The following is a 26475-nucleotide window of genomic DNA, read 5'->3' as shown; positions in this document are numbered from 1 at the left end:
TGCAGGGCCGGATTTCCCACGGCGTAGCCGCAGCAGTGTTTGTGTCGGGCTATCGAGCTGCTGTGGTGCATGTTAGGTTGCCGACAAGCAGAGCAGCTCTGCCGTGATGCAAACGCGGCTATTTGGACTGTTTAAGACACTGTTTCTTAGCATCCAGATTATTCCTGAAGCTGCTGAACTTCTAAGAGGATGTCTTTATTTGTGATATTATGAAGGATCATGGGCTTGTAGCACTAAGTGACAAATGTTGGATCACTCTGACGGTAGATTTAAACCCAAATCTCTTGTCTCCCAGCAGGCAGCCTCATCTGCAAAGCCAGCCTGTCCTTGCCAAGGATGCTGCAATGGTTTAGGAGTGGTACTAGGAGTTAAGAAAATCAAAGAGATGAAGCAAAGGCGTTGTTTGACACCAGAATTTTCAGTGGGGAACAGAGAAGTTTCATGTATACAGAACTGAACTTTTTTTCCGAAAACCAAAAGCAGGCGGTAAATGCAGATGCCGTGTGTGCCTGCCTCCTGCCAGCATCCACGCACCCCTGGGGAGGTGCCGGCAGGGGAGCGGGCAGCCCCGAGCCGCTCCTGCTTGGGTCCCCTTTGGCGTGAGCTCCTTGTCCGCCAGGTGATGAGCTGTTATGGGAGTGAGAAGTTCTTCCAGCCTTGGAGGGAGTATCTGAAAGCTCGATGTTTCAAAGGCTTTTTCTTTCTTTCTTCTGCAGCTCTAACTTTAACGGCCGCGCTTGAGAATAAGTACTTTGAAGCCTTAATTGCAGTTATGAATCTTCCTCTGTTCCCAGGTTTCCCCTAATTGCCTTCCTGTAAGAATATACAAAGCTGGTAAAAACAAAACTGCTGTTTTTGTGAGGGAGTTGGTAGCATGAGATTCCTGAGCCCAAATAAAACTTAGCTCAGCTGAGACTTCTTGTGCGCTGCTGTGTGGTGCCGTAATCAGACCCACGGCCAGACGCTCACAAGGGTGGCATTATATAAAACGTAAGCTGATTTACATGCTTGCATTTTGAAAGTGCTAATCTATTTTGATTCTTTTTTTTTTTTTTTATCCCCTCCCCTCTTTTTCTTTTCAGCCTTCTCTAATCTTCTGCAATCTCTGCCAGGTTCCCAGCTCCTTTGGCTGGAATAGGCCCCAGTTAAATCCTTTATCTGTCTATTTGGCAACCCTGGGCGAAATAGTTAGCAAACGAATGACACTTTTCCTGGCTCATTAATTAGATTTACTGAGCTGAGTGGTTGCTGCTGCTGCAATAGTTTGGGCAAGGCAGTTCTGTATTTTGTTTCCTAGGAATTTGGGTTTTAAAAAAAACCACCTCCAAGGGCAGTTCTGGTACTAGCAGTCGAATGCACGGCTCCCCTGTGTGCACTGCCATTGAGAACACATGTTTTTTCTCATGCGTAGCTTTATTTCTGCAATTTGCCACTGCCTGAGTGCTTCTGATTGTGTGTCGTTGTTTTACTGCTTGAAAAGTTTGAGGGTGGGTATCTGGCTATTCTGCTCTTGAGGTGCCCCTGGCAGGATATCTCGGTTAAGGCAAGTGGTTCTTGTGGGTTAGAAATAACCTCTGTGAAATGTTAGTATGTCCTTATGTATTATAAATATGCTTTTGACACGTCCTGCTCTGCCAGCCTTACCTGCCAGGGTTATAAATGGGATTGTGAAGCTACATGAGGAAATAAAAATATGAGGATGAAAGAAAACTATGCTTTCACCTTTATCTGCCGCTGCTTTGCAGCCAGTGGCTAACGAAGCAGGCTGCAGCAGGAGCCCCTGCCTCTGCTTTTGGAGGAGGAAACTGAGGCACAGAGAGGTCACTCACCATGCCATGGCACTGGAGCTCGTGGTTTCTATTGTGGACTTTCGGTTCCCTTTGTAACCACTAGACAACACTGTCTTTTTCTCAGCTCCAGCTCAGCAGTCTGGGCTGGAGGCGAGTGTTGGGGGTCTTGTCTTCTCTTGCAACCTGGGAACCCAGTCCCAGGATGCTGGGGCACCCTGTGGATGCTGGTGGATGCTAGTGATGTTGATGTGGTGCTGTTGCTGTCATCCCATTTACAAATGGGCAACTCGGACATCGAGAGACCAAAGTGGGGGTCACTCGGCCTGCCTTGGGGTCAAGAAGAGGGGATTGGCTCCAGGGGAAGAGTGGCAGTGCTAAACTGGGCGGTCGTTAAGCTCCTTGTGTATAGGGCACTTCATTTGTTGGTATAAACATCTAAAACTAAAATTAATGACTTGCCCGTGACTGGATGAGGTGATGCAAAAAGGCTGATAGATGTGTCTTGCTGCCTTGTCCTCCTCCAGTCCTGCAGATGTACAGGGGGTGGCTCTGCTTTGGTCTCCTATTCCTCAAGGTCACCATGACTTTCCCTTTAAAGGGGACATGGAGGCGAGGACTCAAAGTCCCTTTGCCTGCATTCAGGTGAGTATTTGACCCAGGTAGATTTGAAGTGGCTGGTCTAGAAGGGGTGCTGCATGCCGTGAAATGTCCCAGGAAGGTGATGCTGCCCCTCTCCTGGGCACAGCCCGCAGCGATGGAGGCTCAGCGCAGACCTGTGGCTGCTCCAGACCATGCCCACTGCAGGGGCTGCCCCATCGCCTGGTGCCGTTGGACCTGAGAGGGTCTGGCCCTCCTTTCCTGGGCGTTGTACCCCTTGACACTGGCTGGGAGCAGTGGGGTGATGTGCTGCAAACCCTGTGCTCGTGGGGAGGAGGTCAGTGCTTTTAGCACAGGCTTCCTAAAGCGACTATCCGTGTTGACTTTTATTGTGTTGTGTCCAATGGGAGACAACTATTTAAAGGCTCTGAAGGGAGGAGGATATTCGGCAATGTTTGAAACCTAGGGCTGGTGCCAGCTTTAATAGACAAACGCCAGCGGGCTGCCTGTGTGGTCAGGCATTGCTGCCCCAAGGAAAGGGCTGGCTTTGGTGTTGCATCCCTCTGCTCCTGGGGCCGCTTTGCCCCTGGGGCAATAAGGAATCAGAGGGCGGCTACAGGCAAAACCAGCGACGGATGCTCTAAGCTCGTTACCCTGCCTGCTAACTCATTTCTAAGTGGGCTGGGTTGTGCCTTGGCTGATACAAGGAGCAAAACCCCATGGTGATTCGGGGCTAGCACCGCTCGTGCTTGTAGAAACGGTAACTGTGTAGAGACAGAGAACTGCTGCAGTTACTGGAAGGAGTTTTGTAGGCAAAGAGCTGGGGGAGGAGAGCAGAAATAGCCGCAAAATGTCAGAAAGCTGTGACCAAAAGCAATTCGCACTCAACCCACATGAGAGTTGCCCTCCCAGAAAAGCAGAAATTGTTTATCTATCAAGGACCGCTGCTAGGGGCTAATTGGTCTTTCTGCTAAAGGCAGCGGGGGTCAGGCCAGCTAATTAGACAGGTCTTTACACCTCCCCAGTTAATTTGGAGAGTGGAGCAATTCCCAAAGGGAGGTGGGCTTCCCGGGGAGGTCACCCGATCAGTTCCTACCTCTTTTGATCCCTCCCGGGGGTGAGCCGAGAGCTGGCAGATGTGAGACACAAGCTGGGACTCTGTATGTCAAAATAACCTCACAGTAATTTTGAGTTAACGTTTTGAAGTTAAAAGCAAAGAAACAATTTGAAGTCTCCTTGGAGGTAGGAGGGAAGGGGAATAGGTTGCTGCTGGCATGGGAGTGCTGGGGTGGGGACCCCACACGTCTGCTCCGAGCCTCCCAAAGCCGTGGGCTGGCAGAGCAGAGGCCTGGCTTTGCTGAACCTGGGCTCTTTCTTTTTTTTTTATTTTATATAAATTCTTTTCAAAAAAGACCAGCTATCTCAGAAATAAGAAACAGTCCCTGAGTGACTAGCTAAATTCAGGTGTGACCCGAGCTGTGAGTGTTGCAGATGAAATAAAAAGCATGGAAAAGCCAAGAAAAGCACGGAATGAATATGGTGAGAGGGTTTTACAGCAGCTCTGAGGGTGAAATGCTCTGGGTTTAAGGTACTGTCAGGATACTGGTGTGGCCCTTGTCCTGCCGTAGTCTTCCTGGGTGACCTGGGCAAAGTCACTTTGCCTTTCTCCATCAGCCTCAGTTCCCTGTCACTGCATGCATGGTAGTGCATTTTCTTCCTCAGAGGAGTGATTTGAGGATAAGGGCATTAAATAATGCCCAAGTTTGGTGCTGAGGGAATGGAAGGTGAATAATTCCCAAAGATCATGGCTAATGGGGGGAGCTGGTGCTAATGTGGGCTTTGGGAATCAAGTGTTTCAGCTTTAGGGCAGTGACACATGGGTTTTCAAGGACAGCCTGGCAACTGTAAATGTAAACTGTAAAAGTCGCTCAAGCCTTAGGACTGTTTTCTCTTTCTGCAGCTCTCTAATAAAGTGGGATGTGTCCAACGTCCCATCGGAGGGGCTCTGCCCAGACCTGTGCCCCTTGCAGGGCTCTGCCACATCACCCCGATTGGAGGCTGTTCTGGGCGCGGGCTGTGGCGAGCAGGGCTATGGGGACCACCGGGCATGGAGGTGGGAATGGAGGAGGATATGATGTGAAGGGAGAATTTTGAGGCTGGTACCTATACCGTGAGGATGCAGATGGAAGTGGGGGGACCTGCAGGCTTGAAACCAAGGTCAGAGTCTTCAGATCCAGGCTGGGACTACTGCATGGAGAAGAGTGCCATTGGGCCACCATGGGTTTTTGGGGCTTGGTCCTGGTTTGCTAAAAATACAGCTTGTTATAACCTGGCCCCTCCTTGGCAAGAGGCAGGATGTGTGTTTGTGAGCTGCAGCTGGAGTGTAACTCGTTCCCATCTGTGCTTGTGGCTTGGGGCTGCGAGGGCTTGTTCTTTCAGTAGCTGAGAGCTGCTGCTGTCGCAGGGTGCGGTCAGCCTCAGCCCCACGCTGGGCCAGCCCAAAACAGGCTCCAAGCCCTCCTCCGAGTCCTCTGGGCGGGGAGAATGTGGCTGGCTCTGCCCAAGGATGTCAGCGCTGCAATGGGAATGTGGGGGAAGCAAGGGGGAGCCCGTTGCATCAGTATCCCCATGTCCTTCAAGGATGCTGTCTCCTGGTGCTAAAGGGCTTTTTCTGGTCTGCCGGGACCCAAAACTAAGGAGCATCAATTCTCCAAGCTGCCCGTGGGCTACCTCTTTGGCCACTTTGTCCCTTTGCCTTGGTGAGAGAAGGACCCCAGTGATGAGCCCATGAGGGGCACGACCGAGAGGTCTTAGCTAGCAGCATCCTCCCGATGAAGCCCATTCGCATCAGCCTTGTGCCCGAGACTCAGAGGAAACCCTGGCAAGTGGGACCGTGGGACAATTTGGGAGCCCACCAGTAGCAGACCCCGCGGCAGCTCCAGCAGCGCCACTGTAGTTACCTCTTGCAATGAGGACACACTTGGATAACAGTTTGCTGATCGGCTCCCTACTCCCAAATAGATGCTGGTGACAAATCCCATCATCACTTGAACTGGTCTTCCAGTACGGAGAGCCTGTGGCAGCGCTGCTTCATCCCAGAAAATGTATCCGTGCTGACAGCCCCAGATTTGGGAGGATCGGACATGCACGGGGCGTGCCTTCATACCAGGGGCTCCCGAGTGCCGTTAATCTCTGCTCCGGTTCAGCTTTAAAAGAAAGGGTGTGGGGGTTAATCTGCTCATGGTTTGCTTTGGGGTTGAGGCCTCTGTTTTTCTATTAGATAAGAAAATACAACAGCATGAAGCGTTGGGCTGGTTCTTACTTCAAAGCAATCCCCATGTCATTCAGACCAGGTATACAATTTTAGAACAAAGAAAGAAAACAGAGACAAAACTAAAAACAGGAACCAGTAGATAAACAATACTCTGGTGCTGCTGGCGCTGAGCTGAGCTCCTTCCTGCTCTCAACCATCTGGCAAGTCAGCGGTGGGGCTCGGGGGAGCCCGGCTCTCCCCGTTGTCTCTTCCCAGCAGGGAAACCAGCTGGAAAAGGATTGAAAAGCTTTTCCATTCACAAAAAAAATTTGTCAGGATTTGAGCTGAGCAGCTCGTTCTCCTCCTTGGAGCTGCTCTGTCAGGATGCCCCACGGTCGCCGCTCTGGCCTCGGCAAGACATTTCACCTGCCCATGCCATGGGGTTAATGCCTTGCCCCAGCTCTGAGGAAGCCACAAGCATTTGCACCGTGGGGGAAGAATTGATCAGCAATGGCCCGTGAGATCTCAAGGCGCAGGAGCGCAGTCAGGGCTCAGGATTACGGCTGCCTCGGCGATGCCGAGGATGGGTGAACCAGCACAGAAGCGCCCTTGGTGGCAGGTCCCAGCCTGGGTGCCAGTTTTCCTAGGCAGTGTCGCTGAAAACTGGTGCGATACTGGTCCTAGGGAGAGCCGGTTTGGTGGGGGCTTGCTTATTGCAACGTGAATATAAACATTGGTGTGTTGAGGAAAATGTCTCATTTGATCAGAAATGAGGAGTTTCTTTTTTTTCTGGCTTGATTTTTACTTTTTGAATCACAGTCAGATGAGTGCAAACACTGTTTCGAAATGATGAGTTGAAAGGTTTCGTTCTGAGTCCTCGAGACCCCCTTCTCTCCAGTTCTCGCCTTGCGCACCCTCCAAGCAGATGCATTTTGCCGAAATCCGGTCCTATTCACTGAGTAATTTATTTGCCTCGAAACAGTTTCTCTAGTTATTTTGTTCTTTTCGCTAAGTTTCTTGCAGCCCTGTTTTTGTTCCTACTGTGATTTAATTTCTTGCTTTTGTTGCACACTGTTCTGAAAACTTGACCCTAAAGCAGCATCTCCTTTATCATCGGGGCTGGTCCTAAGGCACCGCACGTGCTGACCTGCAGGTGGGACACGGCAAAGCTCCCTGACAGCCGGGACCTGACGCCTGGAGCATGTGCTGGCTGCCAGTGAGTGGTGCGAGTCCTGCTCTTGATGCTGTAAAACACGTCTGAGACTTTAGCAGCTCAAGGATGGCAGATCCCAGAGCAAAAGGCAGCTAAGGTCCATTAGGACCTTGCTTCTGATATTTTTAGGTTTTTTTCCTACTGTGGAGCCTCTGTCTCTGAGTCTCTGAAGCAAAGAGCGGTTTGCTCTTTGTTTGCAGCTCTTGGTTTTATTTTTTTGGAGTTCACAGTGCGTTCGTCTCACAAGCATTAGCGTTAAGCTCTGGCTGCTGATGCAGGTAATCTTGGGGATGGAATTTGGGGAATCCCATTAAATAATTCCCATTCGCAGCTTGGATGGAGGTGTTTGTGTGGAGCTGACATGTCTTAGGCATTTCTCAGCTTCCTGGTGGCTTTGTCTTCTGATCCCCTGAGCTGGGGGTACTTAGTGCCAGCTGAACAGAGCAAAGCTGTACCGGAGGGAGCTGGAGTGATAAACCACTTGTGATTACCACTGAAAAGCGCTGGTACAGTGGGATCTAGAACCCAAAACCCAGTTGCCCTGCTTCACGGAGGTTCAAAATATTTATCCCCAGTCACTCCGGAAGCCTCTCCTCCTCCTGCGGCTCTGCGGAGAGGTGTTGCTCGCGCGGCAGAGCTGCGGCGTCCGTGCAGACCTGCACCCTGGGTAACCTGCTTCCCGTGACCGCAGCAGTCCTGCTTTCTATGCACGGGCCGTGGTATTTCTTTCTTTTTTTTTTTTCTGGGTGCTGTTGCTCGGGGCTACGTGATGCTGAGCGCTGCCGGCTCTGACATCACATGTGTGTGCGGAGGTTCGTGGTTGTTCTGTTCCCCTCTCCCTTTCTCACCCTCCCCCAGGTCTTGCTCCTGCCTTGCAGCCCGCTGCATTCCTCCCCCCCTTCAGGGCGTTTGCCCTTCCCTGGGAGCAAAGCATCAGTGTGGCTTGTGGTGCCAGGCTGGGAAAGTCATGCTGAGCAATAAAAAGGTAATCGTGCCCTGTGTTATGGAGAGTCCCTACCTGGATTGGTAATTTCTAGTCCCCCTTGGTTCCCCTTCCTGCAGCTTTGCCCCAGCACAGCCCTGGGGCGCGCAGTGCTCTGTATCTCCAGGTTTTAGCTGCTGTATGACACCTTAGATGCTTTCTTGGTGGGTTTGCTGTTGCAGGCAAAGTACTAGACACAAAATTGACGACCAGAGGCTGCTTATTACAGGAAGATAGCGCAGTTTCCCTTACTTTTGCCTTTCCTGGATGTTTTTTTTCTCGCCCACAGCTTGGTCGATGCCCCATCTTCAGCTGCAGTATGTTTTTAAGCTCTTTTCTAAGCTGGAGACCTTTCCCTTCTGACCACAGACACTTCTTTCTGCTGCATGCTGGTATGCTGTGTCTGTGGTCACCAGCCTGACAGATGGAGCAGCCGCAGAAGTGACCTACAGTTGTTAGGTGAGACTTAACTTTCAAACTGTCTAGTCTGCTGCTTAGGGATGCTCTCTGTGCCCTGGCTGTGGACTAGATGATGGCCACCACTGTGCCCTCCCACAGAGAGTTTTCTTTTGTGAATGTGTGTTGTGAATTAATATGGACTTCTTTCTGCAAAGAAGCATCTCATGATCTAAGACCATGGCTGGGCTTCTCCAGTCCAGCTCTGCATAGCCATGGGTGACTGCACTGGAGCTATCGCCTTGCATTTAGTGGAGAGGGGCAGGCATGTCCTGGCAGGACACAAGTGACCATCTTAGATACCCTTTGGCACAAGCTGAGCAGTCCCAGGTAAGTATTTGACAAAGAGGTGTCTCAACTTAGCTGTCGGCGGTTTGGGGAGATGAATCACATCTCATGTTTCGATTTCTTGGGCTGGGCTGAGCCCCCCCTTCCTGCACCGCTGCAAAGAACCCCCCAGCCCCCAGCCCCGCCAGACCTGCCGTGCCCGCTGTGGGACTGTCCGACCGGCCCGCGGAGGGGAGCAGGCTGCCAAACCTGGACATAAAACCTGGGTGCTGCTTTGCCCCATTTGTGTTACCTTCTGTAGGTGCTGTTTGATATAAAAAGGACTCCGAAACTGCTTTTGCACGTTAGGTGCTTTCCCTGCTCTGTGGTGGGAGTCTCTAATTCAGCCCGGTTCTCAGACACAGTGAGAACAAGGAGCGATCTCTCTCTGCCTCTTAGTAAGCTTTCCAGTTCTCACGTTTTCTGGTGTAAATGAGGCTGTGCAGTTCAGCAAGACAACATTGCCCTGCTGCTCGAGGAGGACTCAAGACCTGTAGTGCTGCTGTGCACTGAAGGCCTTTATCTCAAGGGAGCTGCCAGGGTGGTCCCTCTCTTCTTCCTGAGACAGCATTTACCACTAATAAACCAGATCGTAATCTCCTACTGTTAGCATGTAGGGATGACCGGTGCCGTTCCTGTACTGAAGTAATGCCCCTTAGCATGGTTACCCTGTAGGCACGGATGCTGTTGTTTTTCCAGAAACAGGTTTTTGTCTTGTGCCATCAGTTTTATCTTCTGCTTTAGGAAGAAATCACTGCCTAAACCCCTTTTTCCCATTTCACTTCCAAAACTTCAGGTTGCTCAGAGTCCTGCATTATGTGCAAATCCCACAGCAATTTTAAGGTTGCCAGTTCATATAATGGCTTGTTGCTCATCTGTTACGTTAAGACTTTCTCTGTGTGCTGCTCCAGCCATCCTGGAGTAGGGGGCTAATTGCTGTGAAAGTTTTCCTTCCAGAGCAGTTCAAGAAATAAGTTGCATCAGTGGCTGGTGTATCTCCCAGCGGACAGTCCCATCCTTCCCAGCGGATTCGCATCCCTGTAGCTGGGCACCTTGAATGTGGAGTTTGCCAGTGATGAGCAGGGTGGCTCAGTCCTGGCTGTAGTTTTGCATATCGATGGGATTGCTGAAGCCCCCGGACACCCTGTGTGTCCAGGAGGCCAAATGCTTTCCTGTGTTGCTGGTTCAAACCAAAGCCCAATTGACCTTTTGGTGGTTTTGGTCTTCTTAAAATCCACCTTGGTCTCAATGTCTTTTTCACGAGTGTGCCACTCGGTGCCTTTCTGTCTGGATGACTTCTCCTGGGCACGTGTTGCTTCCTGCACACTTGTATCGTGGATCCTCACCACCAAACCCCAGAATCTGCACTGCTCCTTGGAGCTGTTTCTGCTCTGGTTCATTCATTGGTACCCTGAAGCAGCAAATATTCACGGTGTTGGCCCCCATTGCATTTGTTCACCCCTTAGGCTGCCTTTCCAGCCCTGTGCTGGGTGATCCTGTCCTGCTGCCCCTTTCCAACAGCCTGTGTGATTTGTTTACCCCCTAAGTCCTGCTCTGGGTGTGCCTTGCTCAGAGACCCATCACTGAGGTCTTCATGTCCCACCTTGGAGCAGAGCATGAATGAGATGTCCACATGCCTTTACGCCTCTCCTGTGCCCACTGTCAAACTAGGTGGTACAAGGCGATTGAGCGGGGCTTGCACAAACAGCATTAAATTACAGCTTTTTGTTTCAGATTCTCCTTTACGATCTGGAAGAAGATGCTTAATTTCTGGTGCCCTCTTCACAGAATCACAGGTTGGAAGGGACCTCAGGGATCGTCTAGCCCAACCTTTCTAGGCAGAGCACAGCCTAGACAAGACGGCCCAGCACCCTGTCCAGACGACTCTTGAAGGTGCCCAACGTGGCCGAGCCAACCCCTTCCCTGGGGAGATTATTCCAGTGGTGACTGTCCTCACTGTGAAAAATTTCCCTCTCGTGTCCAACCGGAATCTCCCCAAGAGCAACTTGTGTCCATCCCCTGCGTTGTCTCCATGGGACTCCGTGTAAAAAGGGAGTCTCCATCTTCTCTGTAGCTGCCCCTTAAGTGCTGGTACGTGGGGATGAGATCCCCTCTGAGCCTCCTTTTCTCAAGGCTGAACAAACCCAGCTCTCCCAGCCTAGCCTTGTACAGCAGCTTCCCAGTCCTTGGATCATCCTGGTGGCCCTTCTCTGGGCCCCTTCCAGCCTGGCCACATCCTTTTTGTACAGCGGGGACCAGAACTGGACACAGCACTCCAGGGGTGGCCTGACCAGCGCTGAGTAGAGCGGGATGATGACTTCTCTCTGCTGGCGATGCCCTTTTTGATGCAGCCCAGCACCCTGTTGGCCTTCTTGGCCGCAGCAGCCACTGTTGGCTCATGTTGAGCTTTCTGTCCACCAGGACCCCCAGGTCCCTTTCCACAGAGCTGCTCTCCAGCCAGGTGGATCCCAGTCTGGGCTGCACTCCTGGATTATGTTTTCCCAGGTGCAAGACCTTACACTTCTTGTTGAACTCCGTAAGGTTCCTGTTGGCCCACTCTTCCAGCCTATCCAGATCTCCCTGCAGAGCAGCTCTCCCTTCTGCAGTGTCTGCTTCCCCACTTAACTTGGTGTCATCTGCAAACTTCATCAGGCTACATTTCATCCCGTTATCCAGATCACTTATAAAGATGTTGAATAACATTGGGCCCAATATCGATCCCTGGGGGACTCCACTAGTGGCAGGTTGCCAGTTTGAGAAAGAGCTATTTACCACCACCCTTTGGGTGCGGCCTGTCAGCCAGTTCCCCACCCACTGCACAGACCACTTGTCTAGGCCATAACGCATTAATTTCTCCAGGAGTCTTCCTTTCATCCCTCCACAAGCCAGGAAAAGGAGGGAGATAGCAGAGGGGGATAACATCTCTTTGTGTTTTTGTGTGCCTGTTGGTTGTATTTTGCTATGTGTAAGTTCAGCAGATAGCATCATGAGGCCCTTGCTGTGGTTGACATTTGTAATCTGTCCTGTTCCAAGTAATTTGGCTCCTCACTTTATAGATGATAAAAAGGGGCAGTCCTGCAGGGTGCTCAGCTGCTGCCGTGACTGATCTCTCCAGAAATCAGCCTTAATGACAAATTTTTCAGTCCTATCCCTTGCTCTCAAGCCTGTACCACTACTTGGCAGCAGTAGTGGTGATGGTCTCAGCAAGCCGACACGGCTTGGGTGGGTGAGTAGGGGTATGGGGGGATCTGCAGAGATGTAGGCGCTGACACCTAAGCAGGTTTCTCACGTTTGCCCTCTGTGGCCTCATCAGTGGTTGGTTTTGGTCAGTTGTGGTCAGTTGTTCTACAGCCAACCCCAGTAGAGGCTTGGTCTGGGTTTTGCCAGCTAGGTTTTGGAAAAAATTCTGTGTTACTTCTCTGCTGCCCGTTCCTCTGTTGGTTTGGGGAGTGGAGACTCCCTGGAGGTGAAGAGTTGCAGTCCAAGGAGCGAAGGTCACTCGTGGTTCCTCCTTGGGGTAAGAGCAACTTTTGTCCTTGCTCAGTGGGATAGGAACCTGAGGCCTTATAAGGAAGTCGCGTGGTGCTGGGGTGTCTGGATGGTACACCATCCTCTGTGAGCGCCCTGAAAGGATATTTGTCAAACCAGTTGCCTCCTGGATCTTTTGATACGCCGCCTTTGTGTGGTTTGAACGAACATCTTATCACCTTCATCTCCCTGCTCTTTGCAGAGCACTTACTTGAGTAGTAAACACACGAAGGCTGAAGTTTGAATCTTAAAAATTGCAGGTTCCTCCTCTTGTTGCCCCAATTTCTACAAAGTCTTCCTCCAGCTGCTCCCTCTTGCCTCTGAATTTCTATCCTTGGCTGCTGTATGGAGTGTAGAGGAGGCAGTAAAATCTTGCAAGCTAAGGATAGTTAAACCCCAAGATTTCTTCTGTTAATCTAAGAAAAACAGACACTTTCACTGGAGGCGCAGGTACCACACGTGCACTTGTTCCCCTGCGTGGCACAGCTGCGTATCCACCTCCTCTGCTGCAATGGGGATGCAAATGGGGATGTCCCAAAGCTCCTGTGCTGCCTGTGGCTCGCTGCCCTTTTTGAGGATGAAAGGGAAGAGACAGAAAGCTGAGGTGTAGCTCAAGGGAGATGATGACCTTGCTGGGGTGCTGGTGTGAGTATCTTACTCTGAAAAAAAGCTGTGGTTAGAATCTGTTTGCTTTAACTCCCAGTTAAGTGGTTTTCCTTCTACTATAGCATCAGCCCAAGCTCCTTTTTCCTTTAGCCTCATCTGGCTTCTTGCTCTTTTCTCCCCAGTGCCCCAAGCCCTACCACAGCAGCAAGCCAAGTGCTGAGCCACCTCCTCGCACTAACCTGTGAGTTAGCATCTCTGCGAGGCAGCCTGTGTCCCTCCACCCGTTGTGATTGCCAGCAAACCTGGGCAGCGTGTTCACAAGCTGATCCTGTGGGCGAAGGGGCTTGTTTTTCCTCTTCCATTTCCTGCCTGAGACGCTCAGCCAGCAGCCTCAAAACAATTGGGGCAGGAAAGGGCGTTATCCTGCTGTGAAGGTACCCGGGGGCTTTCTCTGGTGCTGGTGGAGCGGTGCCTTGCTTCCCTGCTGCAGGGTCCCCTCTGGGATGTTAGAGGACTTTCAGCCAAGTCCTTTCCTGACCACGGGCATCTTGAGGAGATGCTGCTGGGATTTGCTATTATGGAAGGGTAAACCTCAGTTTATTACATGGCTGCCTGGGTTTCCTCTCTTGGGAGGAGTGGATTAGAGCCGGGCAGGATGGTGGTTAGCGGGGCAGGTGGTGCCTCCCCAGGGCATCTCGATGGAGCTGTCTGGGGTGGGTGGGCAGGGATTTGCCCTGCTCTTTGGATCAGGGGAGGCCACTGACCCGGGAGGGGGTGGTCTAATTCCCTGCACTGCTTTGTTTGGGAACACCAACTTTGGATTTGATCTTTGAGCTCTTTCCCTCTGTTCCCATCTAATGGTGGTTGTCCTGAGCTCCACCACTACGGGAGGAGATCAGAGAAGTCCTTTGGATGTTGAAGATAGGACTCATGTGGACCTTAATGGAATAAAAGTGCTTCTCTTTGCAGAAAAGTCCATCTGACTCCCGATTTGGCTTCTCATGTGCCCTGTCCCGGCCATGTGGGAACTGCTCATGGCCACAGTCATCTCCTCGACTTGCCTGCTTTGTGCGGAGGGACCTTCTGCTCTGGGGACAGGGTCATCCTGGGCGTGAAGGAGTTGAGGTGTTCTCCTTTGCCCTGATACCGAGCAGGAGAAAAGCCGTGAAAGGGAAAGGTCCCAGGGCAGTGAAGGCAAGTGGGGGAACCGCAGTCTGTCCCAGCTGAGTGGAAAGCCCCTGTCATGGAGCTGTGACACCCTGAGGGCCCCCCACGGCCTCGGGTTTCACAGCCCAGCAAGAAAAGATATTCTTTTGTGTTGGTGGTATTTTTTTCATATTCATTGAAAACTTTGGGATTTTTGCAAATATCTTGTGCATCAAAGCAGGACAACTGACAATCTAAAAACCATGATCAGCAAACTCCTGCTTCCTACCAAGGGATAAATGTTTACCTGTTTGATGTTAGTTAACAGGAACATTATAATTTATCTGACCACCTTTTTAACTGTGACAGAGATAAATGAAGACTTCTAACTAAGCACTCTCAGACAGAAATTCTCCAAAATCTTGCATCCATGCACAGTGCTGGGACAATTTCACAAATACTCTTAAGACAATTTCCTAACTGAGCTTTGGTGTGCTGTGCCTTTTCTCACTCAATTTAACCATTATTTTTTTATCTTGTTAGAAAATTGTCAGGTGCCTTTTGGGGAATCAGGCCTTCTGTGGAGGCCTTCTGAGCAACGCCATGCCCCATGCCCATGACATTGCTAATTGTTGGCCATTTGTCAAAAACAAGACAAAGACCCGAGGCAAATTAGCTTCCTTCAGGACATGGGATTCTTAAAGCCAAACGGGCTCAAACGTTGTCACTGCTGTGGCTGAGAGTGCCATGCCGCTACCTGCATGATGTAACGGTAATGCGAGCAAGCCTTGCTTTCTGCCTGCCTCGTCCTGGAGCTGTTTGGGAGCCGGCCACCTCCCCGCGCCCAGATCGATGCGGTTGTGGTTCCCGGGTTCCCGGTTCCCCTCTCGATCTCTGTCGGTTCCTCTTGCCACCTCCATCAGGGCGGTCTGCAGACGCACCCTGCTGATGGCGGGCGGCCATCCTGCATGGGAGAGACAGAGAGGAAGGTGTTGGGATGTGCAACAGTAGATGTTTATCTTGGTTGGGCAGCTACATGTATGGACCAGAGTGGTGTGAGGCGATGGGGACTCTACCTAGGTGAGATCTAGCTATCTTCTTGAAAGAAGTCCAGTCCTTTCTGACCGTGCTGATACTGCAGGTGGCAGGAGGATGACATGGAGGGTAAGGAGCATGCCTGGACAGCTGAAGACTTTCCTTCTGCTCCCAGCTGGGCCACAAGTCGCTGTGGGACAGCAGAAAAATTGCTTAACTTTTCCAAAGGTTGGCTTCTCTGCCTTTTAAATGGTAACTGTATGGTTTGCACAGCATTTGGAGGCTGCTTTTAAGGCAAAAAGTTACTGGAGAAGGAAAACCAATCTCATCTTAGAGAACATCCAGGGCTTGAAGTCCCAAAGCTTGATTTTGTAGGGCTGGGGTCTGATGCATGAGTGAAGTGTGGTGGGATAAAGCCTTTCTGCTTGCTTTGCTCGGCTCTTGCTAAGACTGTGCAGAGCAGGAGTGGTGGTTGATCTGGCCACGCTTTTCCATACTCAGTATGCTCTCTGAAGGGAGGTAGTTAATGCCTTGTCCTAGAGCGATACTCAGCTGTTGCCTGAGGATGTTCCTGACAAGCTGTGGTGTCCGCTCTGTTCCTGCCTCCTGGGAGCAGAATCTCTCGATGCTTCCCATAGGGGCTGAACAGCCGTGTGGGTGCTGTGTTGCATTGCCTGCAGAGCTGGTGTCTGGACGTTTGTGACAGTCTGATGCTGGAAGGTCTCTTGTTATCCTCCCTGCTGTTTTGTCTCAATTGGTCCATCAAAACCCTTCTGTCTTCCCTGGGTGGTTGTTGTGCTCTCTTGAAAGTGTTTCTGACATCTGGGGAGAAGGCAGGGAAACCCCCATCTTTTGCAACATGTTGCTCTGCTTGGAAATGTGCAGGGCAGCCATCAGCCTCAGTGACGAGGGTGTCCCTGCAGGGTTCTGGCGCATGACCGCTCACAGCGTTTGCTGTTTGTGTTGTGAAACATGACCACAGACAGTTCCCTGCACAGCGACTTGCGCAGTCCCTTTCACCTGCTCCCAATACCTTGCACCTTGCGGTTTTGCCAAAGCAGCTCTTGGTTTAGCGGCTCTGCTAGCGGGAGTCCAGCTGGAGGGAGGAGAGGAAGGCACAGAATTCTTTTTTAGCAGAGTTGCTCAACACCCTCATAAACCATTGCAAAGCATTCATTGAAAACCTTGACTTCAACACTTGTTTTTTTAGTGCTCTTGAGTTGCTTAAGAGAGCTCCTTGGAAAGTCTGATTATGTCCTCCAGAACTGTCCCTGCCTTGTCATTTTGCTCAGTGTGGGTGGGAAGGAAGGGAGAGTTTGGAGAATAAACAGTAGAAGAGGTTGAAAAGTTCCTGCTTGGTTGTGGTGGACGAACTTGAGTCGTCTCCCATGAAAGATGCTTCCATAAGCACTGCCTTGGGAGAGGAGGTTTAGATTCATGTGTGGTCTGTAGCACACCAGGAAAAAAAACCACAAGGACTCTGTGTTTTATGATTTGAAAGTTATGGTAATAACTTTGTCATATTTTGTCCTTAAATTCCCTGCCTGTTCTGTGCTGGGATGTGAGAGGCATCGGGAAAGGGTGGCTGGGCTGGTGCGAGGCTCTCCCCGAGTGTATAGTCCGGAGCGTGCTCCCCTCTGAGGACCGAGCTGTGCCCTAAAGCAAGCCGACGACGTGCAGGGAGGTGTATTTTTGTGAGCTGGGTGTTGTAAAGGGTGCTTATGAGTCATGCTGTGCTCTTAGTCACTGCTTTCCTCTTGCCACAAGTCATGACTAAGGTGCTGATGTGCAGATTCCCCGCTCATTCAGTCTTCGGCGCTGTGGCGGAGCGTTTCTCGGGTGTCCGCCGTGGATGGACAAGACTTTTGGTGAAGACTGTAATAACAGGCTGTGGCAGTGGGACATGAGAGGCAGGAGCCCATGAGCCTCTTTGGGGTAAAGGAGAGAGCTTGCATTTGGCAGGTCAGTGGTTCCTTGTTGTATGGCTTTTTTTTCCTTTCAACTGTTTGGAGCTGTTGGTGGCTTCTCTCCAGTGTAGGAAGGACTGAGCGGTGGGGCAGGAGCCGGCTTCGCCGCTCCCTTGGCTCTCGGGGAGCCCCAGAAGCTGGGCATGGCTTTACTGAGCCCTTTTGGGGGAATTAAGTGTGGGTGGAAGTGGCCATGCTGAGTGCACCAAGCAGGAGGGACCGGGTGGAACCTCTGCTGAGATCACAGCAGCTTTTGCTCCTGCCAGGGTGGAGGTGGGGAGCTGTGATGGGCGCAGCCACCACTGAATACTGAGCATCAAACGTTGACCAAATAAGCAAAGAATTGAGCGTTTTGAGGTAGTGTTGGGAGCTGCATGAGTGTAGGTACAGGAACGTGCTGTCTGGGATGAAAGCAAAGGCCTCCTTGGCAGGTGCGCTTTGTAGTATTGGCAGGTTTTAGTTCTTCCTGGATTCATTTTGTGCATTTGTGTTGCAAGAGGCAAAGAATCAGTGGGATGAACCCTCCTCTGTGCCTTGGGAGAGGGGAGGCACTTGCCCCAGTGTCCCTCTGAACACCAGGGCTGGCACTACAGGGGAGGAGGGACTCTCTTCCCCGGCACCTCTTTGATTGCTCATAGTCGGGGCAGATCTGAGAATTCAGCCTTCTGGGCAACTTGCTTTTATTTTCACGGTGTCCCAGACAGATGTGTAGGAACGGAGTGGGATAAAATCTTCCTCCCCATAGCACAGCCTCTGCCAGCCCAGGGTTTAGGTTTGCACCCTGAGCCTCAGAGGAGAGGTGAGATGCGCGGAGCCGCGTTGTGAAAAGTTTGCAGCCGGGCACGCAATCCGCAGTTTCGCAATGACCTTGGACGTTGGAAATGACGTCCCCTCTGAATTTTCCTGCATTGCCACAAGGGCATGGGGACCTTTTCTTCATGTTGGCTGTGTGGCAGCCAGGTGACAGTACAAGGCTGTACCTGGCCAGTACAAGGTTAGCACTTGGAAGTGGGTTTGTGACCATCGCTAGTGAACACTAGGGTTTCAAGAACAGTCCATGCCTAACATAAGGAGTGGGGGCTTGGGCTCTGCCCTCGCTTTTCCCAGGTTGGAACAGATGATCTTTTAAGATTCCTTCCAGCCTCTTCCTTCCAGGGCTGTTCTATGATTCCAATCAACCTGTTGCAAGGTGCTGCAGCTGTAATCTCTTGCAGTATTATCTTTGATGGAGGCTAACCCAAGATTACCTCCTTGCCACAAGCACATGAGTGAGACTTGATCTGTCCCGCAGACGGAAGTTGTGAGAAGGCAGATATGCCTGCAGCAGGTCAGAGGGAGGGTGCCTTGGCTCCACAGCCGCTCGTGATCGGGTTGTGGATGTGTGCGCCTCCTTTTCTTGCCATGGTTGGGAGGGATTGCGGGAGCAGAGGGGAAGACGACAGCTAGCAGAGTGGGATGCATCGTTGGCTTTGGGGTTGGAAAGGGTGATAGGAGGCAGTAATGTGGTGCCGTTTCACGAGTAGCATCTTGTCTGTGCTGCAGTTAAGGTGTTGGAGCGCTCTCTTCCTTGCACTTAACTAAGGGCCCAGTGTACTAACTTTCTTCTTTCTCTCTCTTTAGGAGATGAATTAAAATGCAGCACACCACGTGCACAGAGGACAGGATCTACCACGCACTGGAAAGATGTCTGCACGGGCTTAGCAGGGATGCTGTCTCCAGCAGATGGGCTGGTAAGTGACCTGTTAACCACGAGCTTGTTGGCCACAAGGCTGACACCTAACAGCCTCGATGGGAGAGGGGAGGCACCCTTCTGTTCTTCTGTCTCTACATGATCTGCTGACCTGCCTGGGTGAGAGAGCGCTGCTGGTGCTACTGGAGGCTTGAAGGCCTTTTCTCCCTTCCAATGTTCAAAGTTAGAGGTGGGATCCAACCTAGTCAGTCTTCCCGAGCCTCTCGTTGCAGAAAGATGTACCAAGACACTGAGCAAGTCATGCTAGGTCTTACGTTGGTAAAGCTCAGCAGAGAAGCCATGCGCCTTGCCAGTTGTCTGTGCATGAGTTGGAAAGAGGAGGAGTCTTCATCCACCATGAGGACAGACTCCTTTGTGTTATCAGCCAGCCTTGCCCTGCTCTGATGCATGTAGTCCTCAAAACCTGCGGGTGTAATCTCTGCTGCATTGTCAGAAGTAAGCGTGGAGATATTGTTATCGACTTCATTTAAATCTAGATCAGATACCACAGTGGCCATAAAGATGTGAGCCATGTTCAGAGGGCTGCAAAGGGATTTGGCATGGTGGTGGTGACGGCAAAGCAGCAATGAGAAGCAGTAATTTTTGAATGTCATTTTGACCTATCTTCCTCATACTCACACTTGTAGGCTGCAACTAAATCAATCCCAAATCCTCTTGTGGATGAAAGAAATGAGGTGAATTTTGGGGGCCGTCAAATCCAGATTTCCTTTTGTCTGTGCAGATCTTCTTTCAACCCCCTTTGCTTTTCCATTTACCTGTAAGTCAAGAAAGAGATGAAAGTGGTATCCTACCTGCTGCCAAATACTGAAGAATCCCTCTCGCCATGCCCATTTCCTCACGGCCACTGGAGCGATGCCAGCTCCCCGGGCTGTAGCATCACCCTGGGTCTTGTTTCATGCAGCTACAACCAGGACTCCTGGATCCTTTTGGTCTCCCCGCGTTCTGGGAGACAGGCCCTGAAGTGTGACCTATATTCCTGGTTCCTGGAAGCGCGACCTCGCGTTTGGCACCGTTACAGTGCGTGTCCAAAGGAGTCCATCTCGCCAAGCAATTCATTGTGTACTGCATAACTCACCTCTTCCTGTAATTATAATTAATCAATTCCTGTGTCACTCTCCAACTCTGCCCTTCTCTAATCCCAGCCACTCAGCGCTGGTGTTTGTGTAAGGGTAGCCTTTAAAAAAGGACCTCATAATTTTTCCGGCTCATTAGCAGGGACAAGACTGGGGCAGGGGTTGGGTGGTGGTGGGCTCTGCTGGAGGCAGCTGCGCTGCCTGGTGATTCCTCATTTCTAATGGTTCCCCCCCATCTCTCCGCCTGCTGGCTTTCAGTCCTCTTCATGTGGGTTTTGTGGGGTTTGGCAGAATGACCTGGCATTCCTGGGAGAATCTCAGGCATTTTACACATCAGAAGGTTCCCTTTCATCAACAGCATTTGTGCTGTTGCCAAAAATCTTCAGCGTGACCGACAAGCCCTGTTTCCGCAGTCGTCCGTGGATGTGATGTTAATAGCTCTGCTGTGCCCCGGCCCCAGGGTACCACTTCTGGATGGCCCCCGGGGCAGCGCTTCTTGGCCGATGCCTTTAGTGCCCTTCCATGTGGGCTGTCCAACCCCGCTGATCTGTAACGTGTTTGCTTTGAAGAGCTGCTCTTTCACATCCTACCCCCTCGTAATCGGAGTAGGAAGTATTTCGTTACTGCAGTAACATACACAGTTTAGGAAAACATAATGCACAGATATACCTACACCTCTTAACAGTGTATCCTATTTCTTTTCAAAAACAGAGCAAAAGTGTTTTCACATTCTTCTGCCTTCCCCATGTTACAAGCAACAGTTTAATTATTGCTGCCCTGTGCAGGGCTCTGTTCCTCATGGAGTCAATGAATCCCTCCATCTTGTTCATAACGGCACAGTAGCCTTCACCTTTCTCATTCTTAACTTCTTATATCACTTCTATTTCCTAATTTATTTACTTTCCCCTCCTTTTTACCATTCCCATACGCCAAAAAAACACGCACCGCGCCGCAGCTTTTTGGGCTGAGTCCTTGCTGGAATTTTATTCAATTTTAAATTGTTTAATGCTTTATTTTTACACGATAATTTTACAGGAGGTTGCTCCGGAGTGGGTGAGGAATTGCGTCTGATGTGTTGTTTTCCCCCTGCGTAAGTGACTGAATAGCTGAGGTCTGTGAAGTCAGCAAAGAGGAGAAGTGCGAGTGCTTTGGCCATCACAGATTTATACCCTGGATGAGCCTTTGGTCGGGTCTAAGCAGAAAATCTTCCCTGAACTGCAGCGTTTATTGGAGAAACCAAATCAAAATTGTCTCTGACCCACAAAAAAACCCTGTTAAAAAAGTGCTAGGAAAGACAAACTCCTTTTCCTTGTGGAGACCCTCTTCAGAGAGTTTGCCTTCCTCCATGTTGCTGGAGAGAGATGACAATAAAAATGGAGTGTGCTAAAGGAAGAGAAATATTTTATTTCTCACTGGTGAACAGCGAAATGGGAGGAGGAAGAGTGCTGGGGTTGGGTCTGGCAGTGCTGGGGATGCTGTACTGGGGAGTCGGAGGTGTGAGAAGGGCTGGAGGCTGGGGAGCTGCTGGGGAGGCTGTAGTGCCCAGTGCCTGAACGGTCCCAGGGGTGGGAAGGAGCTGTTGTGTCTCAGCCACGGGGCTGCAAGTCAGAGAGGGTGAAGGATGCTGGTGAGGGAGGATGGATGAAGGCCACTGGTGAGCCAGTGGAGAGGAGCCTTCAATGGTACATCTTATGTGATGCCCAGGGAGTTCAGTCTGCTCAGCTCTAACAAAGGGAAGCTTAAGATCCTCCTTGATTGTAGTGATCTAAATACCCTCATGGGGAATGACCAGAAGTGGGGTCTGGGGGTCCTCCAGCTAGTTACCAAGTAGCGAAATGCAGTGTCTGAAATAATTCCAGCTCTAAGTGAAGAATTAAGGTGTGCTGGTTACTAAACCTTGCAAATTTTAACCTTTGAACTGATTCCTCTGTGCTTGTGGTGGGTTTTCTTGCTCAAATCACTGCCCGGCCTGGGTGGAAGCACGGGGGTGGCTCCAGCCCTCGGAGGTGCCACTGTGCCCTGCCCAGGGGACTCTAAGCAGCTGCTTGGAAGTGGGAGCTGAGGGTTGGACTCTGCAGTGCACCCAAGAGGATGCTGTGACTGCGGGGCTCCGCCGTCCCCTGCGCTTTGGGTACCTCCAACCACCCCGCTTACGAACTGCTGAGAGTCGGCCCTTCCTCTGGGCAGTCCCTTGGAGAAAACCACCTTATTCTGGTGAGGGCGTAGTGGAAATGGTGGGAGCAGCTCTGGGGGAGGGAGGAAGTGGAGGCATATGCTTTTCACCCGTCCAACTGTGTCACTTCTGACGGCACCGGGAGCCGATGCCTGGCCCGAGTGCTGTGGGCGAAGGCAGCTTGGGCATGCGGTATTTCTGCTTTATTTCTTTTTTTTTCCGACTTGACAGTTGCCCCCTATGAAGAGTGGTGGAGGGGAAATGTCAACCACTGAGGTCAGGAAGGAGCCGCTCTGGGAGGAGGACGTCTCGGTGCACTTCTCAGAAAAGAAATCACGAAGCCTCATCCTTCCGAGGCCGCCCACGGGGCCGCTGCCACCCGGCTCCCAGCTCGCTGCTGGTATCTTCGTCGATGCCGATAGCGATCAAAGCGAGAGCGTGCGCTGCTCCCAAGCACCCTCCCGATGCGAGGGTCTTGGTGCAGCCCCTGCCCAGCGCTCGGTCCCTGCTCAGAGGCTTTGCTGTGGGTTTTGCGCTCCCAGAGGGAGATTTTCCTTTGGGTCTGCGTCATGTTGGGCTCAGTCTAAGTGTGCTGAGTAGGATGCTGGGATAAGCACAGCTTAGTCCTGCTTCTGCTGCGGCTCCGTGTGTTGCAGCCCCAGCATCCCGCAGCTGGGGCCGCAGTGTGCTCTGGGCTGCCTGTGTTGCTGGAAGGTAAATCTGACTCGTTCTGCTTGTATAAAGAAAAAATAAAGAGTGCTGGGTTGCTGTTTTAGTGGAGGATGAGTGTGAAGGCAGGGTGGATGTAAGAAGTTATTTTAGCTGTGGGGCTTCCCGCTGTCCTGCTAGGAGGTCTCTGGTGTCTCTTGTGACAAATTCCTAGGATTTAGGGGCTGGAAGGTGAAGTTCTGGTTTGTGCTGCCTGTACAAGTTGCATCTTTAAAAGCTGATCTCGACACCACCAGAGCTGGAGACCACCTGCCGCTCCCTCATGGACCGCACTCCTTTAAGGCATTGAGTAGCTTGTGTGCATGATTTTACTTCCCACTCCCCTCAGCCAAGAGGCACCTGCCTGAGCTCTGCAAACCCTGCCTCGACATGGGTTTAGGTGAGTGAGGTGAAGTGTTTCCCCACCAACACACGACTTTCCAGTGCTTGCACAACTTGATAGGGAGGGGGTAACAGGGAGCACAGCCTCTCCTTACAGTGATGGCAGGGAGCATCCCCCTGCTCACCTTGGGGGACATCCCAGGGCATCCCCGAGCTGCATGCTCCATGCAAATTTGGGTCATCCCTTGCGTCTCATAGTGAGAAATGTTTTTTCTGGGGACTTAAAGAGCAAGTGCAGAGCTCAGGAGGAAGCCTGGTTCAAGCTTTCTGTGTGTCCTCGGTACGCATCCTACCCTCGTGCGCACCGGGACAGGGAGGGTGCCAGTGTGGTCTGGCGCTGCTGGCTTTGAGCGTACCTGGCACAGTGGAACAAACCCAGTTTGGACTTTGTGTTCTGTGCTGCTCTGACCCATTGTAAAACACTGCTGCTGAATTGTCCCTGTGATTTGTGGCCCGTCCTGGCATGGTGGCATGATTCACCATTGCAGCAAACCAGCAGCAGAGCAGCTGCTCGAGTGCACTGAGATGGACGAGTGGCTGCAAATAAAACTTTCTGGAGTTCGTTTCTCACATGGCTGCAGCCTCTCCCTGGCCTGGGAATACACCAAATGCTTGCTCTGCAGTTCATAAAAGTCCCCGGGTGCTACCGCAGTACCCAGCTGTGTCCCAGGCAGATGCAGGACATCTGCAGAGGACAGGGTGCTTGCAGGTGGGTGGCTCCTTTCTGCTTTTAATGTCACCTGGGGCTTTTGTTCCTGACCTGTGCGTGTTAGGAGCATCACTCTCCATGCCTGAATAACCTTTTTAGTCTGGTTACAGGGGATCTGGCTGCAGGGACTAACTCTGCTCCCAGTGGTTGGAGAGTGGATGCTCATGACCTGGAGTGTGTGTGGAGGGAAGGGAATTCCCATGCAGGTCTGGATCCCCTGTCCTGACTGATGCCTAGCGGTGCCGGACACTTCACTTTGCCACGTGGCCTTTGTTTATTGTGTCCAGGATTTCCGAGCTCCACTTTGTGCTTGAGACTATTTTAGCTCACAGCTGTTTTGGTGTGTCTTTGGTTAATGCTGCTTTGCCAAATCTAGGAGCTTAGACCCTGGCAGCCTCCTGCCTCCCAGCACCATTTGGCTTAACCCCAGGGTAATCCCAGTGCCTTGCCATGACCATGAGTTAAACAGAAATTCTGCTTATAGGAATGTTGCTCAAATATACCTGTCTGCATCCTTGTGCTTCAGCTCTACTGCAGCAGACCAAAAAATGGGTCATAAGACCTCGGGTCTAAATTATATTTGTATGACACTTCCCTGCAGCCCTGCCCGTCCCCCCAGCCCATTGACAGCACGTTTGCCCCAGCTCCTTTCCGGGGAAGCAGCCCAGCATCTCTCCCTCTGCCCCATTCAGCACGGAACAACCCAATGAGCCACTGCCGCCGCAATTTCCTCCTCCCTCGCTAGAAGTGAGAGGAAGGAAAGAGCCTGCGCCTTGCTGGGCTATTTGTATTTGTGGTTACAGTCGCACAGGAAGCAGCGTTCTCCTCTTCTGGCCACGCACCCTGACACAGCTCGGCTCCGCTGCTCTCGCGGACCCCGCCCCGCACGGCCCTGGGCAGCCACGGCGGGACTGGGCGCTCTCGGGTGAAATAACCCTCCCGGCCGAAGCAGGATGGGTTGTTTCAAGGCACCACGTGATCCCAGCCGCTTCTTGACGAGGTCAGCAAAGCTCCCGGCAGCTCTGACCGCTTCTCCTGGGCTGGTTGCTTTCTTGCCTATCTCACAGGTGCTGGGGCTTTCTCTGGTGGATGCTGCTCTCTGGGCCAACATTGATCTATTTGAGCAACCTGCTGGAGTCCTCCTAGGCAGAGCCGTGGCTTTGTGCCATTGCACTGACTTGTGAAAGCGGCTCAAAGGAAAACCGGAGCATCGCTGAACTACCAGGTCGCTGTGGCTGCGCCCTCACTGACGAGATATCACAATCTAAGGTTGCGCTCTGGGTGTCAGCAAACCCAGCACGACGCCAGGAGTACCGGAGGCAAATTAAAAATTGCAACTGTAATTAACAGCAAATGCATCTGAGCTCCTTGGAAACTTTCCAGCAGGATCTTTCTCCGCTGGAAAATGTTGATTCATTGAAAGCGAAAAGTTACATGGCGGTGGGGGGGGGGGGTGGCCTTTCCCACAGGGGAAGGCTCCTGCCCTGTTTTGTTCAGCTAAAAGTTAGGCATAAAGCCACAGCCATAGCATCTGTCCCGGTGAGCAAATGCTTGTTCACGGTGGGGACAAGTGAAGGCTGTTTTTGCAACCTGAGCACCAGTTCTGCTTGTCTTGGCATTGGCCATCCCCCAGCTGGGCCACAGCATACCTCTCCCCTGGTTTAAATTCATGCTGTTTAACACCTAGAAGGTGCATAAAGGTATTTTTACGGCACGTGCATAAAGGTGTGTTTATGGCATGTACGTGTCTGTGTGTTTGATGAGTTTGTAGCCTCTGCAGCTGGGAATAATGCTTGAGGGATGGACAGCGTGACCGGTAGATTTTGATGAATACCGCTGTCCCCTTGCCAGCTCACAGCATTGTTTCTTCCTTGTTAGCTCCAACGCGACAGCTGACACGCATGGGTTGGTGTTTGTTATGTTTCTGTGCCACTTAATAGACTGTGTGAGTGAAGAGCAGCTGGATTTACATCTATTTTTCCTCTCTGATCGTCAGCCCCACTCCCCTGCAGTGAGAGATGCTCTGTTTCTCTTGGTTTTGCTTTTGGACTGAGCTTGGAAGAGCCCCGGAGCCAGCACCCCTTGAACCGTGCCGTGGGCTGTGGCTGAGCTGTGTGATGTCCGCACTGCATCCACTCCTGGTGATAAAATCCATGGCAATGTGGGACGGGGGAGATGCAAACATGGACCCTTCTCAGATATTTCTTAGGGTGTTTGCTTGAAATTTCCCTATAACTTTTCTCCACGGGACTGTGTGCAGTGCCTGGGTCCCTGGGCAGGAAGAGGAGGAGGAGGTGCTGCGCCCTCCTTGGTCTGCAGATCCCGGACTGCTGGAGCTGGTGAGCACCTCCTCCCCGGGATGCAGGGCCGGGATGAATGGAGGCGCCTGGCAGCCTTTGCACAGATCATTTCCTGTAAGACCATCTGGGAGGAGGCCCTGATCGCCAAGAAAAGCGACGGCCTCGGGAAACACCTTGGGCCATTGTCACCGGTCGGGTCCCAGCAGCGAGAGGCTGATGTCTGGGGATGGAGGCCAGGGGGGTTTCAATCAGCCGGGGTGAAGGACCCTCCATCCCTTTGCACAGCAACTCTCCTCTCTCAATAGCTGGGTAATGTCCTGGTGGGGTTTTAATACATTTAATGAAAATTTGAGATGGAGTAAATGCTGGGCAAGCTTAACAACGACGCTGATGTGACGGTGCATCTCCAGTGCATGGGGAAGCTGGCCAGGGGGATGCAGCTGGAGGGGTTGGATGTGTG

General features: G+C 51.6%; 1 protein-coding gene across 1 annotated transcript in view; it reads left to right on the top strand.

Annotated features, from left to right (window-relative positions):
• Positions 1-26475, top strand: part of PIK3R5 (phosphoinositide-3-kinase regulatory subunit 5) — a 63501-nt gene that overhangs the window by 16909 nt on the left and 20117 nt on the right. Inside the window, exon 2 of the mRNA XM_075111258.1 lies at positions 18521-18630. Coding sequence (XP_074967359.1) covers positions 18534-18630 — 97 coding nt within the window. The 5' untranslated portion in view covers positions 18521-18533. The remainder of the gene's footprint in view (positions 1-18520; positions 18631-26475) is intronic.

Source organism: Phalacrocorax aristotelis, chromosome 16 (assembly GCF_949628215.1).
Source record: "Phalacrocorax aristotelis chromosome 16, bGulAri2.1, whole genome shotgun sequence".
Classification (NCBI taxonomy): Eukaryota; Metazoa; Chordata; class Aves; order Suliformes; family Phalacrocoracidae; genus Phalacrocorax; species Phalacrocorax aristotelis.
The sequence above is the reverse complement of the archived record's forward strand: the minus strand, read 5'-3'. Positions and strand labels throughout refer to the sequence as shown.